General features: G+C 41.1%; 1 protein-coding gene across 1 annotated transcript in view; it reads right to left on the bottom strand.

Moving 5' to 3' along the window:
• Positions 1-358: 358 nt before the first annotated feature.
• LOC308121238 (gamma-aminobutyric acid receptor subunit pi) overlaps positions 359-18,413 on the bottom strand; it is a gene marked incomplete at its 5' end in the record, with an annotated part of 56,281 nt that continues 38,226 nt past the window's right edge. Inside the window, 5 exons of the mRNA XM_080482381.1 lie at positions 359-6,242; positions 7,008-7,198; positions 9,138-9,290; positions 9,470-9,607; positions 15,176-15,258. Of these exons, the coding sequence (XP_080338507.1) occupies positions 5,880-6,242; positions 7,008-7,198; positions 9,138-9,290; positions 9,470-9,607; positions 15,176-15,258 (928 nt within the window). The 3' untranslated portion in view covers positions 359-5,879. The remainder of the gene's footprint in view (positions 6,243-7,007; positions 7,199-9,137; positions 9,291-9,469; positions 9,608-15,175; positions 15,259-18,413) is intronic.

The raw sequence follows: 18,413 nt of genomic DNA, 5'->3' as shown, positions 1-18,413 counted from the left end.
ACGCCCTCTTCTAGGGAAGCGTCTCGCAGAGTCTACGCTCATTAAAAGTAATTGTAAATGTGCACAGGCGTGTCGAGATCTCCCCATCATCTTCTCACTCTGTGGATTCTGCTGACTCGGCGCAAACAGAGCTTCAGGGAATTGAAACTCACAACCTCCCGTATATACCACCACTGCTGGGACACCGCCGCCCAAACGTCTGCAGGCTGGCTCGTCGAACTCGCTGCACCCCTAACTAGACGTTTGGACATTTATCACATTTTCAGGCCGTTTTTTTCTTTTTAATCGATTACCAAAAGTGTCTCCACGTATCTTGCAAAATTCTCACAGCATAATGAATTCCAGCACGACACACATTAAACCTCTTTTTATTGCTATCATTCATATTCATACACCGAATAAACATGCATAGTGGTAATATTTATTTACAACAGGTTAAGCATACCTATATTAACATGATACTACAGTATATAAATACATTTCACATGTAGAAGTCCCAGGAACTGTGAGGGCCTCAGCCAGTGTTGCCTGGAAGCTTTAATAGACACGTCCCAGAAGAGAAAGGGCAGTCCACCTGTAGCCATATCCACCCCCTTTTTTTTTTTCCCCCCGTTGCTGTCGAGTTGCTCCAAATATGTCCTGGGATATATTGCCATTATCGTCTTATTCACGCCTTCATTGGGTATCTATAACCATCAAAAATGCTTGTCCTTTCCATGGGGCGCAAACCAGCACTGGTAATAGTTGCAATCGCGGAGCCATAAGTGTAAAATCAATCCTCTTGAAAGAGACAATCACACTGACAAGAAGCTGTAAGTGGTTTGCTCTTGTGGTTCTTTGGCTCCATATTGGCATTCATTTCTTGCACTATTCGCTGAGAAGGTCACTACCGCCGTGATGCAATATCGTATAAAACCCGATGGCCCGCGTTTCGCCTCTTCCTACGGGGTCAGTGTTCTCCGAGCGCCGCGGAGAAGACCGTCCCCGACCGCTCGTTCCTTCAAAAGTTCAAGAAACTGAAAAAATGAGAACAGAAGTTTGAGCATTCTGCACCCCTGGACCCGGACGAGACTCCAAATCAAAGGAGGTAAGGCCAATTCATGGTTTCCGAGCTCGTGTGTTCACTGTGGATGAAATGTAGAATAGAAGATATCACTCACTCTTAAATGTCAGACGTGTTTTTGTGTTCTTGTTTGCTTGTTTGTTTTTGGAGAGAAAGAAAGATTTAATATTTGGATTTCATTCCCCAAGCTATTTCTTTTTTTTTTTTATTAATAATAAAGCTTCTAAAAATCCTCTAATTCTGCCCTCATGAACTGTATCTTAAGGCATAATTTATTAAGCTCCTGCTAATTTTCACCATTTGCATCTGTTTAGTGGTTATTTAATAAGAATACCATCATGAATGTTGTCACAAACAGGACAATTCAGCCTGGTTTTAAGACACTGTGTCCTTGTTGTGTTTACCATGGAGAGATTTAATGGGTCATTGGAGTTTGAGTTAGAAGTCTGAAGTTTAAGGTAAGGAAATATCTAATAATAAAGTCAGCACACAAAAGTCGTGGCGAGCCAGCTGAGGAAAAGCCTCTCGTCACTATAACAGCAGCATTTCTGCTGAAGGCCGAGCCACTTCACGCTACTTATTTAAAAATGGTAAAAACACACGAGCAACAAGTGATAAATCACTTTGCAAATTGTACATTCATCTATGAGCATTAACTATTCCCAGCATTTGCACGATCTGGAAGAGTTGCCCGTTATTCCATGTGCGCAAAGGCTAACGTGCAAAATCGATAATGTGTATTTTCTTTTTTGTCTGTCGGACACGATCATTAGTGCGTCAGATCAGGTCAGATCACATTGTTAACAGACTTTTACGAGGTCATTTTAATCTCAGCTGCCTCCTTTTTGGGTCACCGCGGTGGCTCATGGGGTTCATTTGTTTCATTTTGCACGACCTGAAACATTTTCACACAACCTGAGCTGATGACCGGTTGAAAAGTGCCAAACAGAAGCTTACTTCCCTCACATCTACCCCACACTGAACCCGTATTCGGGATCCTTCATTTTAATTGTCATTAATATTTGCTTGCCTTTTGATTTCCTCAACCTGAAGATACTTAAATTCCCACAATGCTCCATCAATACTGATCCCGGCGACAATGATTTTCTAGCCTCTGAACAGCAAAGTTGTATCTGATTTTTCATTGTCTGAAAGCCAATTATCCAAAATCAATCAACTATTAGTTTTACGGGTCCTTCCTAGACTTCGAAAATTGATTTTTACAAGACACGGAAAGCATGAATTGGCCTTACAACCGCGATAAGTTTAGCATTTTCATATAGCTCTTCCCCATCATGCTAAACCAAAACCAAACAAAGTAAAAGTTACACTTGATCGTCATGCAGGAAGAACATAAACTGAAGAAGAAGAAGAAAAAAAAAAAACCTACTTCTCTATTATCAGGCAAAGAGAGCAATTGGAAAATTTTGTGATTGGTGGCATATTTAAAAAATGGAGTGAAAACATGGTAAGCAATAAAACTAAAACAAGTCAGTGGAGCATAAATATATATATAGATATGACACATCAGAGACGTGGTTGTTAAAATATGAAACCTCTGAGACTTGCCTCGGGGTTAAATGGACTGTTAAGCTTTCATTTAAATGAGTTGAGAGTATGTCAATATTGAATACAGCAATAAATAAACATGCATCTCTGTTGTTTCAACTGAATCCTGTCGTCTATCTGGAATATGAAGTGTTGTGTTCATCTGCTCACATGCTATTTCTGAATCCCCCACTGAATGAAAAAAAAACATGGTATTAACATTTGAAAATTAAAGTCTGAGCAAAAAGGGGAAACCGAGAAGACCGACTTAATGAAAATGGAAGTCTTTGGTTCTTTGGTTCACGAATAAACCGCTATCGCCTGAACTCAAAACACCGGATGCTTACAAAACGGGAGGTGACGACAACTTTTTTTTTTTTTTTTTTTTTTTTTTGAAGAAAAAACTGCGGACAAAAGTTACACCTCATATCCAGGCAGTTACTCCGTTTGGATAATGCACAGATGACGACATCCTCTTGAAATATTTTGACCGTTTCATTCATATTCATATCACTCCACAATGTCTAACACAGCAAGGTCCGACTACTGCTTTACAAAAGCACAGTGAGAAACACCAGCAGCGGCCCATAAAAAGAGAATATACTGCATATACAGGATATATGAATAAAATATGATACCTGTCGGTCCAAGTGTCTTTTCTACTGTATACCCAGACGTGTCATTCACATTATGGATGAACTCCGTATTAAACCAATACATCATTAACAAATGAAGAGGTCCGTAAATAACTTGTTAGCATGGTTTCCTCTCAATGCAACTCAGGAGTTTGCTCATTAAAAATCCTATTATGAAGTCAGGTTTTTTTTTTGGCACCTACGCTTCAGGTTGCTGTTTTATTTCACAACATAACTTAGTTAGTATACGATGCTCTTGGATTTGCAATCAAATGCCTGAGGGTTCGCCTTGCGAATGAAAAAATCATGACTTTGGGTTCGCGGTCTGTGTACGGGCAATTTGAGAACTGTGAATTGGGGTTTTTTAGCGAAAGACTTCATCAATTCCTAAATTATGTTTTTGGCTTAGATGTTCCCAACTTTCTCAGGGTAATGATGTATTTATTTGTGAATTTCATTCCAAAACAACTGTCAAGTTTGAAGCCAGCTAATCAAAAGGTGGCTACCATGAGCGTGCCGCGCTCTCTCGTTAGCTAACTTTTTCATTACAGCGACTTCGGGCCATAGCCATCCCGCTCATCGAATCAAAGCATTGCATTTTAAAGGGCCCATATTATGCAATGTTCACTTTATAATGGTTTTCTAACAGTGATCTGTGTCCCTATAGCCTGTGTTTGAGGCTGCAGAAGTGAAGAAAGTCTCATCTTCCTCGCTTGCTTGTTGCACTTTATAGTAAACGTGTGCTCATCCGGACAAATCAGAGATTTTCCCCTCATGATGTCATGCGGTGAAATAACCACTCCCTCTGGTAGTGGATATTCACTTCGACCCTCCCACACATATATGAGCTCTGTCCTAAAAGAAAGAGCAGGCGTAATTTTTTCGCCTTTCGAACACTACTGGAAAACAGACGTGGAGCGGGCATGGACAGACACAGCTCATTAGCATTTAAAGGTACAGACGCAGAAACAGCCTGTTCTCAGTCAAGCTCACTAGAAGGACTTTTAGACTGGCTGGAATACAGGAGCAAAGCTGGATTTTTAGAAATGCACTTTGAAATACAATGTTGTTAGATCTCTGACACCAATGTGAAATAGTTGTAAAACTGGATAATGTGGGACCTTTAAGTGTTGGGGCTGCATTTTGGATTAGAAAAACTCCCTCAGTGGATGGAAATTTGTTGCTAATCGTAGCTACACCCGCTGATCTTTGTTAGTCAAGGAAATAACATAGTTTGCTTGTATTCTCTGGGAAAATTGTTTCAATGAACACTACTTAGAAATTTGCAAATCAGCACATATGAGAAATTCAGCTGAGATTGATAGTAAATAATAGTCAAGACTCAAAGGGTTCTTCGGATTGAAAATCACCTCAAACCAGTTGAATGGGGACTAGTTTCAGGGCCTCGTAGTAGTGTTTACTTACACCAGCAGTTTCTTGGTTGGATTTGGGGGATCGGCAGTGAATGAGTGAACTCCAACAATATACAAAAAAAAATCAAACAGAGAGAAATTATGTGATTTTTAAATTGTTTTTTCCAGAACAATGAGCTTTAATTATTTATCTGTTTGCCCATAAAAACCTCAGGCAGCTGTTATGTATATCCCCTAACGACAGGGTGCAACGCCTGTGTTATTGTGTCTTTAGAGCATTCTAGTTTTGTTTTTGTTCTGTATCTGGTTGATCCAGGATTTATTTCTTCAGTAACTGGTGCATGGGGGGAAATAAACGTGAAATGTATCTATATTTCACAGACTATATGGACTGCCATATCTCAAAATGTTCAATGTTAAACAGCGGAACAGATTTGTATGGCAGGTAAGTATGTAGTGGCGACATTTTCAATAGCAAACTGAAGGGACCAAAGGCCACTATAATTATAATGCCAATAAAAAAAATAGCGGAAAATGCAAACAGAGACAGCACTGCTCGGTGAATTATAAATAAATCGCAGAAGGACACAGAAGAAAGAGAGATTTTAACAAATAGATGAGATGATCATCCTTCAGAGATGTAGTTGAGAGTTTTCTACCGTTTGGAGATATTTTTCCACCTCTCTCGACAGCCTTTTTTCACCCTTCCTCTGCCATCTACAATTTTCCCCGTTTCACTCTAAATGTTTTACCTGCAGGCGGAAATAGAAAATGAAGTAAAGTATCAATGCTCGACCCATCAAGACGGAGAATCAAAGTGGAATGGGAAGTTGCTCTCACTCAACAGTGCTGACAAATTCCGTCATGCAGACTTAAACTGCAGCTCTAACTAAAATTGAATATACTAAAAGGGAAAAACGATGCGCTGGCCATTTATGTCATCGAAAGCAATTTTCATTTCATGTAGGAAATCTTACCTTTTCAGGGTCAGCGTTTATCTATTGTTTTCAAAAACCTGCGCAGTGAAATACGAAGCCGCTTGAGGACAAACGACTATATAAAATGGAGCCGCGAGCATCGCCGTTTCCCCCCCAAAAACAAGACTATGTGGGAATGTTACTGCACTAAGGAATCCAAATGTAGAAATTGTACACACTCGCCTCAGAACAGACCTAAGTAACACTCACTGTACATACATACAGCAAAATACACTTCTCGTCACTCTGTGTCAGACTCTCAGAAGCGTCACTCTAGTGAATGCTAAAAGTACAGGTAATATGTCCAGTAGAGTAAATTGACCATGACGAACGACAGGGGGAAGGTGACTCTGGAGTAGTTGTCTATGTGGTGGGGGTTCTCCACATGACAGCAGTTTATGGAGCGCAGGATTTTGCGGACGGTGGCCAGAACGGTGAGGCACCAGTGGGTGGGCTCCGGAGGCGCCGCCTCAGGCTTCGGCTCGCTGCCTGAGGGGCTGGATGGGCTGACAGTGAGTTCTGTCGAGGCTGGAGCCGGCGGAGGAGCGGCAGCGGGCTCCTTGCGCCTCTTGGCCCTGGAGTGGGTGGAGATGGTGGTGACGATGCCGTTTATCTCGTCGTCAAAGTCGTGCAACTGGTGGCCGTACTGCAAAAAGAACGAGAGCCGAAAGGAGTCAACCAGTGGGAGTGACACGCAGTCGATCAGAGAGCTTTGGCTTCAACTTACCCCGGCGAGCTTGTGATGGCGACATGATGATGAAAATGATGACAGCAACCACCATGATGAACAAAATGAGTCTGACCGCAACAACAGGAATGAACACAACAGATACCAGGAACACATTTACTGTATTTTCCAGACAATAAGTCACACTGCAGTATAAGTCCAATCTGTCAGAAATGCGCCATGGAGAAGGAAAAAAAACACAAGTCGTACTTATATATATTTTTTTATCCCAAGATAAATCTGCATTCAGCCAAAAGTTTGCTGTTCCAGGACCATCTGTGAATCTGTTCCTCCATCTCTTACCATTGTGCTTTTAGCCCACGATTCTTTGTTTTCTTCATCACAGAAACAGTTTCTCTGGTTTTCCTCCAGACCCTCTAAAGTTTCTCACTTTAGAAGGTCTGTTTTCTGCAGCACATTCTATCATTTAATTTCAAACTCTGCTTTGCAGCCTTTTCTTTTTGGTGACATTTTGCTTGTGCTGTCAGTCAAAACATCACAGAAATGGAGGCTTTCTGTGGCGCTGCAGCAGCATCCTGCAGTGACATCCAATGGTGTCATGCAGTATGTAATGGTAACTTTTGATAAATAGATCACTTCTTAATATAAGCATGACCAGCCAAACAACTAAAAGTCAGTGTGACTTTCAATCCGGAAAATACTGTACCTACAGGAGGGTCTCACCATGAGCACGTGTGTTTCACCGTGAGTCAGGGAGCAAAAGTGGGCCACGGCGTATTCGATGAGCGCTCCAAAGATAAAGCTAAAGCAGATTCCCAGGTAGACGTCGATGGCCTTGATGAAGCAGTTGGCGTTGGGCAAGGATGTCCGAGCGCCCATCATCAGAGTTGTCATGGTCAATACTGTGGTCACTCCTGGCATGGGATAAAGGCAGATACTGGTCAAGTATAAAGTATTGAATCAACTATCTAAACTTTTTATCAACTGCCACTGTTTGTTTATGTTTATATTTTTTGGACCATTAAAGGCTTTGCCACGATCAATCTGTCTCTTTTTAAAAAATGATTTTAAAACATCAACATGAGAAAGAAGCAAGCAATAAGCAATGGCAGCCATGAACATCCACATTAACCTCATCAGAAATTCCTTTAATTGTACATCCCCCGTGTCATGAAGGGGAATCTTAATAGTTTGTTTTGAGGAGTTAGTCTTGACCTCCCCGGAGAATCAGAGCAGTAGAATGTCTCTATTTGAATGTTAAAACGAGAAAACATCTCTGGCAGCTGTCATCTTTTAAAATCCGACCTAATATCAATATATACTGTAAATTGACAAACTTTAAAGTTTTGATCAAGCTACCATAACTAATGAGCTGTTTTAGGCATGCCCTAAAATAGCTCATTAGTTATTGTTTCTGCTGTTTTTTTTGTGTAAACAGACATCATTCTCAAAACGTTGGTGCGTAAACATGTAACTTTTATGAAAAAAAATGCATTTGCATTTGAAACGTTGTCATGTAAAGGGAGCCTTAGTAAGCTATCATTTGTTCCACTTTAGGTGATGTCCATATAATAGCTGTTATTTTCTAACAACTGGCACAATAAATTACTGTAACATACGTATATAACCAAAAGTAGAAGACAATAAAATATCTAAATGCAGAAATCTTTGTTCATCCCTCAACTCCATTGTGGCCTTCCAGTTCATACGGCCCAAAAGAGTAGAAATAAATGTACTCCAATATTCTGTTGCACCCAAAAGAGTTTCTTAAATTAAAACCAGGCTTTGCAGATTCGGTTCAAATGATTAAAAGCCCATATCTGGGAGTGACAGGTGGAGCCCGTTTTAAACCTGACATTTAGACTCTTCTGTTCTCTTTGCTTTTGAAGTGTGTGGTGTCGTCATGCCAAGATCTGAAGAGCTCTCAAAGGCCTTCAGACAAAAAAAAAAAAAAGAAAAAAGTTTTGGAAGGCATTGAGTCTGGCAAGGGATTTAAGATGATCTTAACATGATTTCAAATGAGTTATTCCTCTGCAAGGAAATTTATCTATGAGTGGTGTAGATATCAAACAAGTGCCAATTTGTTCAGGTACAAGTGCCACGGCAAATTCAGCCCAGAGCAGAGTGTCTGATGCAAAAATTTTTTTAAAAAAGTCTCCAAAATTCCTCCAACATTGTAGGTAGTGTGAAGCATGGTAGTGGAAATGTTTTGGGAAAAGGTTTGAAAGATTTGTGGGTTGCTTCATCGCTTCAGAGACAGGGCAGCTTGCAGTCATTGATCCAACAATGAATTTTGCAACATATCAAAGAGAGCTTGAAGGCATGACGAGGAGATGTGAGGCTTCTGTCTTGAAGCAGAAGTTGAAACAGAACTGAATGTTTCCGTGGGATATAAGGAAAAAAAAATATATATCCCAAGTTCACCCACGCACAGCATACGTATCTACCAAGGCTCAAAAAGCAGAAAGAGAGTGTTATGGAAAGACCCAGTTGGGATAAAATCCAAATAAAACCCTGAGGAATTGTGCTAGGTAGGGCATTAATAAGTAAGCAATGTCAATAGTCTCATTTTAGACAAAGATAGACATCTCCTCCAACAAGTTATTCAAACTAAAAGGGACTGAACTGGTTTCTCACGTTGGTTACAATTCTTCAATTCTTCAAGTCTTCAATATCTTACTTCACATATTTATCTACAGGCAAAATACAGCAGAAGTAAACACAGCAATCTTCTGTGCCTATATTTGTTGTTGTTTTTTTGTAACAGTTAGTGCAGGATAAAAGTACGTGACACGACTTCAGGAAGAGACATTTTTACACGAGTGAGTAAAGCAATGCCCTTTCAACTCTTACCGATACAGATGCGTGCTGGAACGGAGGACAGAGAGATCCAGAAAGAAACCCAAGACAGAACCACCAACAAGCTCGAAGGGACGTAAGTCTCCAGGATGAAGTACAGAATGCTCCTCTTCAGCTCAAAGTGGAAAACCAGCCTGGGGTAGTGACCTTTGTGAAGAACAAAATATATACTGTAAAATTAGGGTGTTAATGAGAAATTAAGAAAGAGTTTTATTTGCTGTTTAAAGATACAAGGTGTGAGATTTATGTCTTGCTGCTTGTGTGCATTTGGGGGCAGTGTGGAGTCTCTAAGCGTTTATTTCAGGTTGAAGAGATTTTCTCGTTACCGGTTTCGTAAATGGCCTCTGAGACAGATGTGTAGTAGTCTTCCACTGTGTACTGAGCCAGCTGCAGAGAGTCTAAACCACTAACAGATTCATTTCCTCTGGTCCAGTAAAACATGACGTCATTGATGTTGTAGCCCCCTGGAAAAAGAAAAGAAAAGAGAAAGAAATGTTATTCTGAGGCATTTCACATCAGAGTTAAATCAATTCAGTCATTTTGATGTCTTTATTGTTTAAAGTCCCACACACTGTAACCATCTTTCCCCCCAGCTAGGTTAGACTTAGAAACCCAAAGTAAGTCATCAAGTCTGAGTCCATGATTCACTCATGGAAAAGCCTTTGATGCCTACTCCAGGTAGAAGAAAGAACGAGAAACTTCCCCAGGTGCAGGATTTCAGGTATCTTGTGGTCTTATAAATGATGGGCTGAGGAGCTGAACCGTCTGGGAGGGACTCAGAGTTGAGCCACCACTCTTCCACCCGATAAGGAGCCCAGATAAGATGGTTTGGCCAACAGTAAGAATGTCCAGAGACCAGTTCCTTTCCGTTGTGAGATGCAGTGTTGACACATTTTTGCCAACTTGGAACCATACACAATAAACAAAACTCTCATATCTGCAAAGATGTTCAATCAATGTTTCATTTTTCATATCACTGTTGTAACTAAGTTAGATTTGATAGCCTTTTTCAAACTCATCAAGAAACACTGTTGTGAAGGTGGTAAGTACAAATAAACAACAACTTCGATGTTAAATGCTTATCAATTGCAATGGTGTAGCAATGCTGCAGAGTGTAGCCGACAGCTAATATTAGATTCTTGTCATCATCAATCATAACAATGATAATGTGATTTATTCCAAGTTCTTATGTGCTACAGATTCTCTCTCGTACAATGAGTTTATAACAATGGAAAGCTGAGGGAACTATTGTAATGCTAACTTCTGGGCTGGCCTTGATAAATATACAATCTCTACACGGCTTCATCTGTGATGTCTTTTTTCTGATCATCATCAGCTGGCAACCAAAAAAACTGTGTCTTTTGAATGACACAAAGCTTTTGTATGCACACAAAGTTTACCTACAGCTTCATCATGAAACGTTATAGGTCATTAATATGTCATCACACAGCACAATACCTGCAGCCTGTCACATTTTCTTCCTCTTGAGCAGATTGTGGATTAAATATTTGTGCCATAACAACATGAATAGAACTATCACAAACACAAAAACAGTGTACATCACAAGTCCAAGCCGCAGTGTGACAAAATGATCAGAGATAACGTGATCTCCACCTTGATATTAACAGGAGAACACAGAAGTTGAACTACAAAGTTGAAATTGTAGGTCTACCCTGGGCTGTTAATTTTAAAGCTATGTTATGGTCTGATCCTGTTTCAGCTGACTTGTTTGGGATTGCACTCAGTAGTGGGGGGTAAACGCCCCCTCTAATGCTAAATATCAGCAAAAGACAGACACTGGGGCCAGAATCAAAGGGAATGTGAAAACACCTTTGGAAAGCTACTTTAAGAGCCCGTATCACCCCGGAGGAGCAAGGGCCTGCACTGCGCAACACTTGAAAAGAACGTATGCATTTGTAGAGCGTCCGACAACAAAAGCCTGACTTTCAATTACAATGCTAATGTCTCATGTACGGAGTTTCATATTCTCCCGTTATTCGCTTTAACGTGGCTTGACATAAAGAGCTCCAACAGGAATTGCTAATGGAAATGCATTTCTGGTGTTCATTCAATTCTTCAAAGAGGAGAGTTAAAGACCGGGGAGGGGGAGGGAGGAATGTCCTGGTGAAGAGCTTAACTCTTGCCTCATACCATAACAGACTAATCATGCATATTGCACTGGGCCCTAGAGAGGTGAGATAACCCAAATAAAACTTGGAATAAGACCGCCTGCAAAATTAATATGATCACTGCATGGTTAAGTGTGGTGGTAGTTTTGACAGAGCTCTGTAACAACGCATAATAAGGGAACCTAATCAGTGTGGGTCTCATGTCTGAAAAGACGGGTGTGATTAACAAGGTGCATTTACCTAATTTATCTGCAGAGGGAGCAAGAGAACAAGGAAAGGGAGCGGATGTGCTGTCGGCTGATGCAGGAGTGTGTATCTGTAGTGTGCTGTGCATCAAATGCACATTAATTTGCTAATGCCCACCCTCTTAAACCTGTGTGAAGTCGTGTATCTGCTGACCAGAGGTGTAACATCGGGGACATAGTTCCCTGACTCGAATGCTTTAAGGTCCTACAAATGCAATCTTTTCTCCCTCATTATAATTCTCCCAGCACAATAACTCGTTATTTCCTTGACACACAGCCCCAGCATTACTGTTCAAATTAGACACAGATCTGCAGTGACACTATGTGCAATAGCATGGAAAGAGTTACACGGAGGTACATTGAACCTTCCGGCACCCTGCGGCCCCCCCTCTTGAAAGCAAGCAGCCATATCCTCACCGAGGAGTATTTGAAAGGGCCGACGCCAAAATTTCAAAGAAAGCGAAGATCACAAAAGAATGCCAGCTTTCTTCCGAGTCTTTTTTTTTTTTGCTGTCAAGAACGCACTAAATATTTTACCGCAATCCCAATCGAAACGCCCCGCACCCTCCCACAGTGATCGCTCTCTTTAAAACCTCCCCCTGTGCAGAGGATCCACTTTTTGGCACAGCATTAAAAGAAATAAATCCTTGCATATACGTTTTCATAAAGAGACGCAGAGACCGAGCAAGAGGGAGATGGGCGATTGAAGTGAGAGAGGGACAGCAGAGGAGAGAGAGAGAGAAAACAGCAGAGACAGAGTGAGAGAGATTGCAAGCGAGGGTGGGAAAAGAGTCAGACGGAGAGGGGGGGAAAAAAAGTAGCAGAAATTTAGCAGAGAATTATCGAGGTGGTGGAGGCTGGATCCATCATCCTCTCAGTTACCTAACTTTAACCGCCAGATGTCTTTTTGTCTGCTAAGTGGCACTGGAGCTCAAGCTAAATGTTTTATTTGGCACCGAGGTCCTGGTGGGCTTCTGGCAGGGATCAGACTTAGCTTAGCCTGGCTGGCTGTCATTTAAGCGCACAGAGCACAGGAAAGCAGCGCAGGAATGCAAAGGCGAGAGAGGAGGCGTCTGAGGGCAGCTTCTACTTCCTGCCGTCTCTCACACACTTACAATGAAATGAAAAATATCTGTCATTTGATGTAATTTTAACCTAATGAAAGGTTATTCCGGTTATACGCGCACTGCCACCACATTTTATCTGGAAAGCAATTTCAATGAAATCTCAGGGAACCGTTCTACAAGCAATCAATTTCCAGAGGGTGAACCCAGATCACGTCAGACAAAGGACAATAAATGATCACTTGTAGTGAATTGAGCTCTGTAAGAGGAAGTCAAGGATGTTGTTTGCCAAAAACATCAGACCGAGCAGATGTGGCTCAGTTTGGAAAAGCAAGTTGACTTCTTTTATCCCTGATATCCAGCTGTCGCGGTGTCATAGTGTCCTTGAACAAGACGCTGAACTTCAAGTTGGGTTTTTTTCCCGATTGTGTGCAGACACATTGCAGCTGTCGTCATGGTGCGTTTGTGTGTTAATGAGTAAAAATGATTGGTCCTGTGAAGCATATTGAGGGCTGAAGAGGTAAACTGCATGCTTTCCATTTAAATCTCCGGAGAAAACTACAACAAAACAAATATTCTAGATGCTTCTTTTGACATCACAGCAAAAATGAAAAATGACCGAGACTCAGAAAAGGAATAAAGTCTCTCCCTGTTATGTTTATTTTTTTCTGCAGTTGTGGCACTAGGTAATTCCTGTTTGCTATGATATTGCTGTTCAAATTGACTGTCCGCAGCCTAAAAGGCCTGAGGCGGCTGTGAAATCTCCCCGTGCTGCTGTCTGCTGCTGAATTTCCTCCTCATTGTTTTACATGCCCGGCCTTGGGTTGTTGACCTGAGTGTGTTAGCACTTTTGATGCAGTTGAAAGTGTATTCAACAATAACTTCAAAGTGCTATTGATAAAACAGCAAAAGTTTCGGTTGTTTCATATTTGGAAATCCATTCTCATAACTAAGCATTTATGGACTATTCCGAGGAAATAAGAGTTTTGCAGACTTGGCTGCCCTTTATTACTCTGTGAGGGTCCTACAAATGAATGTCAAAGAAAAACCAAGACTTGAAATCGGAGAAACTGCGGGGACGTGCAACATCAGTACAATAGGAACTATCTAAATGTCTGAAGGACTCAATTCTTCTGGTCAAACAGGACTTTAGAAACATCAGGACGACAGTTCTGGAGCACAACACTCTAAAACAGCCATCTGAGGAGCGCTCTATTAATCAGGCTATTTTGGCACAACAATTAGATCGAAGACCCTCTTGACTGAGAGAAAGATAGCAGCATGGTTGAACTTTGCAAATCTGCATCTGCATGAAAATGAAAATACGAGGGAAAAGTAGGGATGCACCGATGCCACTTTTTTAAAGGACGAGTACAAGCACTAACTTACAGCTACTTGCCAAACACCAAGTAACAATAGGAGGTACTTAATAAAAGCCATTAGGTATAATTTATACTCCATAAGCAAACGTTACGCGAAGGCCAAGCGTTGCCACTTCGGCACAGCCCAGAAACTTTTTAATATGTACCTTGTGGCATGTAGCGCGGCTCGGAGTAAATTCTTCGTGGATCGACTGAGGAGTTCAAAACTAATGAACAACATCGGACTAACTCTGCTCGTTCAAACATCACTGTGATTAAGTTGCTGGTGTTGTACGAAGTAACTTTTGCCACTTCTTGACATTTTGGCTGTTTCACTTTTCTTATTCTCATTAATATCAAAGAATCACCAAACGGCTCACATCTCCCATGCTGTCTTTTCTACCTGCTGCTGACGGATGACGTCATGTAGTACTTGCCACACTCTATCGGGGACCTTTTACAAGTAGTATTGAACCCGATACTCGATAGAGGTATCACTGCATCGCTAGAGAAAAGATTTAATCTGATTAAACTAATAAAGGAGCTTAGGCAGAACCTCAGTTTTCCAATAGCATGGAAAGTGAGCCTGCAGAGAGTCGTCAGGATACAGACGGGAGAATTGAAGAAAACCTACTTTAGAAAATAGAGTGATGTAACCTTAGGTTGGATCTATGCTTCCCCTTCAAACGTCACAATGGCCTGAAGCGTAAAGCCAAGACAACAGTGGAGCGGCTTCAGAAGAAGTGTCGGGCGAGCCATCAGAAGCAAAGATTTAAACCTCAAAGAACATCTGTAGAGGCATTTTCCCAACAATCTGACACAATCTGAGTGGATCTGTGAGGAAGAATGGAACAAACTGTCCAGATCCAGGTGATCAAAGCATGGAAAGACAAAATAAGACTGCCAGAGAGGCCTCTACAAAATACTCAATTTAGGGAATGAATACTTTTATAAACAGGAGATTTGAACTATTGATCTTTCATAACCTGACAACAGTTTTAACGCAAATGTCTGGGTCTGAATACTTCACTGTGTTGCGTCTCTTTCTGACCTCAGTTGACCCTGTCAAAGTGTGCATAGTGGCGTCAGGGTGCAGTCATACTCACAGACACATGAGCAGTGTGGGAGATATGAAAAAGTGATTCGTTTGATCGGGTTCATTCAAATCGCTCCCTCCCACCGCTTCAAGCAGCATGGGTTAGATTCACTTTAATAAGAAGAAAGTGTCCTTACAGCTCTCCAGTTGCAGTGTGCAGGTCTGCTTGTCCATGGGGTACTTGGTCAGATCCATGTTGCAAGCCACAGTGGTAGTAATCCTAAAAGAAAGAAATGTAATGATTATGAAACAAAAGACACAGCACTCTATTAAAATATTTATAGCTTGAACTGAGTCAGCTGTGTCATGTGATTAGAAGTTGTAATTGAACAATAAAGTTTTGGCATTTCTGTCATACTGTAAAGCTGGGGCAGCACGTGTAAAGACTCACAGTAACTGTTGGTCTTCTGTACAAAAATCTAAGGGTGATGCAATTCTGCTCTTTTTCTTAGAAGTTATTCTCAAAAGTAGCTCAAAACAGGCTACTTCTTCAATGCTCAGTTGGTGTCGGCAGTGAACCTGATTTTATCTTTTTCAGAGGATTGCTGCGGGTCCCAGTGTGTCCAAACGGTAAATGTTTTAAAGGCACTTTATGGTGCAGATTGTTAGTTCCAGTCAGGCTTTCTTTCCCTTCATTGTGAAATTTTTATTATCAGACCAACAGATTTAAAGGAAATGCTGCAGTGATGTTCCATCTGCAAAAAAAATAATAGCACATTACATGAATTTGCACATATTGCACAATATGTTGCAAATGGCTATTATAAAAAATCTGGTTTTGTTAGATGTTTATTGTTTTAATTATTGATGCTCTGATTTGATGACTCTTGGTTACATTTCTATTGTAATCATGTATCTGTGTCACTATGAGGAAGCGGGGACAGCAGATGGAAGAAACCCACAATTCATGTTCACAGGTGGCATCAGTTTATCAAGGAATGCTGGTCCACTTCTCACAGGCATTGTGCAGGCGTCAATACATTGAATCACAGTCATTCACATACAGGGAATAACGGAAGAAACCATTCCACCTGCTGATGGAAAAGATGTGCAGATAATTGTCTCCTTTTTGTGCACCAGAGAAGCCATGTTTTGGCTATGATTGTAGTTCTTCTCTACTCAGAGAATCTATAGCACACTCATCTGTTCAGATTACACCAACTGTGCAAACGGGTTATGATGAGCTCCTTTATGACAAAACTGAAAGGACAGGGTCATTTCCTCCCACAGCAAAAGAGATGGTAATTTTGAGTATGAATTACATCCTGCTGATTTTGCCAGACACTAATGAGCTGTTGCACGTTAACTTCCAAGACTGAAACTGAAAGCAAACCAACAGAAAATCTATGTAGACAGTGTACCGGGCCATTTGGCCTTGACAACAATTTACCACAAACCTTTGTCTAATTGGCATCTGTAGTCTTTATTGTATGGAAACTTGAAGCTCTGATCTTTTTGGCTTTTTGATATTTTAATGCAACAAATTAAATATTGACATGCCAAAACAGTTTAAGCGGCATCGGCTATTTTTTTTCCCCCTTTACATCATCTTCCCGATTTAATTGCTTAACCTTCGGCAATAGTAACCTCAGTGCTTTCTCTTGTACTCCCCTTTGGGAGGGCACTAAAGTATTTACCACAGCTGTCCTTTCCTTCTAACACTTGCATATCGCACTTCACTATGTCCCTTTTTCCACCGCTCACAATTCCCCGAGGTGGGCAGTCCTCTCCCGACAGTCTGTTTTGGCTTGTTTTACTCACACTTGCCCTGGTTCCCTAAATGCGACGGCCTTCCGCCACATGTCCTCCGTCACAGTAAAGAGGTAAAGAGTCTGCAAAGACGAGCATGCATATCCATTCCAATTCAACCTCACAATGTCATGAAATGACAGGAAATAAAAACTGAATTAAATCTGAGTTAGAAATCGATTACATTTGAAGGCAACATATCAGATGTTAGATGTGGTAAACCCACTGTGAATTGTGTCAAATCAAAGTAAAAAAAAACCAACAGACAAAAACAAAAAGAACAGTTCCCAAGTCTAGAGTAATATGTAAACAGCCTCAGGATTTCATCATATGTAACAACTTATATATCATGATAACTGTATCAAGCCTTGGTATGAAGGACAAGACTATAAATGGCCTGAAATGGTTTTGATCAGCAGGATGTGATCTTGTTCTGCAATGAAGACACACATCATTATAGAGTTGAAACCACTGCACTGGTTCGGGAACAGGTTCATAAACACTGATACAGTTTAACACAGCCTCCACAGATGAGAGGACCTAGGCCCCTGTTTACACAATGACGCTTCAAGTAAAAATGCATTGTTTTTGCAATTTCGTGTCAGAAAAGTTCTGCGTTTACAGGGCAACGTTTTGGAAACAATGCCTGTCTATACAGCAACGGCAAAAACACTGAAAACGACGTAGATAGCATGCCGGGCCATGAGCTGGCTCTGTTGGTTGTTTTGTAATAAAACCACACACATGCTAACAGGGGAAGATACAGGACAGACAATGAAGTTGGAATGCTACGACAGTGACTCTCAGGAGAATATGAACTGGGTGTCATGTCACCCTGGAGGCTGCCATGTTTGTCATTGTCCATCTACTCGCAGATGTACAGACAAGCTATTTACCACGGCCATGGTGCACATGTGCAGTCGCAGCGTTTCCACTGTCAACAAGAAGACAGAGTCAGAGCGTTTTCATTAAGTTCCATTTCGGAGGGCCATTTCCAGGATGTAATCAAAGGGATTGAGAGAAGTTGGATCCCATCATTGGAATTCATTCAAGTCACCAGCAGTTGGCGGCTGGCCGATAGAGGGCCAACTACCAGCCGCCACTGGTCGCCGTCACAGGTGAAATCACTACCTCAAACATGTATTTGGAGCGAAGGAGGAAACCATAATACACAAACCCATCCTCCTCACATTAGAATGACAAAACATATGCAACCATATTTCTTACGTCTATCTTAATATTACAGTGGAAAATCACATTGTGACACTCTTGGCACACAGTGGGAAAGTAGTCCTTGTTCTAAACCAGGGTTGTCAAACTCATTTTAGTCTAGGGAGCCACATGCAGCTCAAATTAAACGTGAGTGTGCTGGACTAGTAAAACAGTGTCATAATAATCTTTAAATTTAAACTTTTTCCTTGTTGCGATGAAGAGAATATGTGATGGAAATGTCGATATTTTCACAAAAACCAAACATTTGCCACAGAAAAGTACTACAATCTCAATATAAAGCCAATTTTAAAGAAAGCTTCCGGAGCTGTCAAAATACAGTGAAATGTTCAAAAAAGGTGTTGCATTATGCATGTATTAACAAACTCACACTGACAGCAAGGTTTGAGGCGAATG

The sequence above is a fragment of the Lipophrys pholis genome, assembly GCF_963383615.2.
Source record: "Lipophrys pholis genome assembly, chromosome: 15".
NCBI lineage: Eukaryota > Metazoa > Chordata > Actinopteri > Blenniiformes > Blenniidae > Lipophrys > Lipophrys pholis.
The sequence above is the reverse complement of the archived record's forward strand: the minus strand, read 5'-3'. Positions and strand labels throughout refer to the sequence as shown.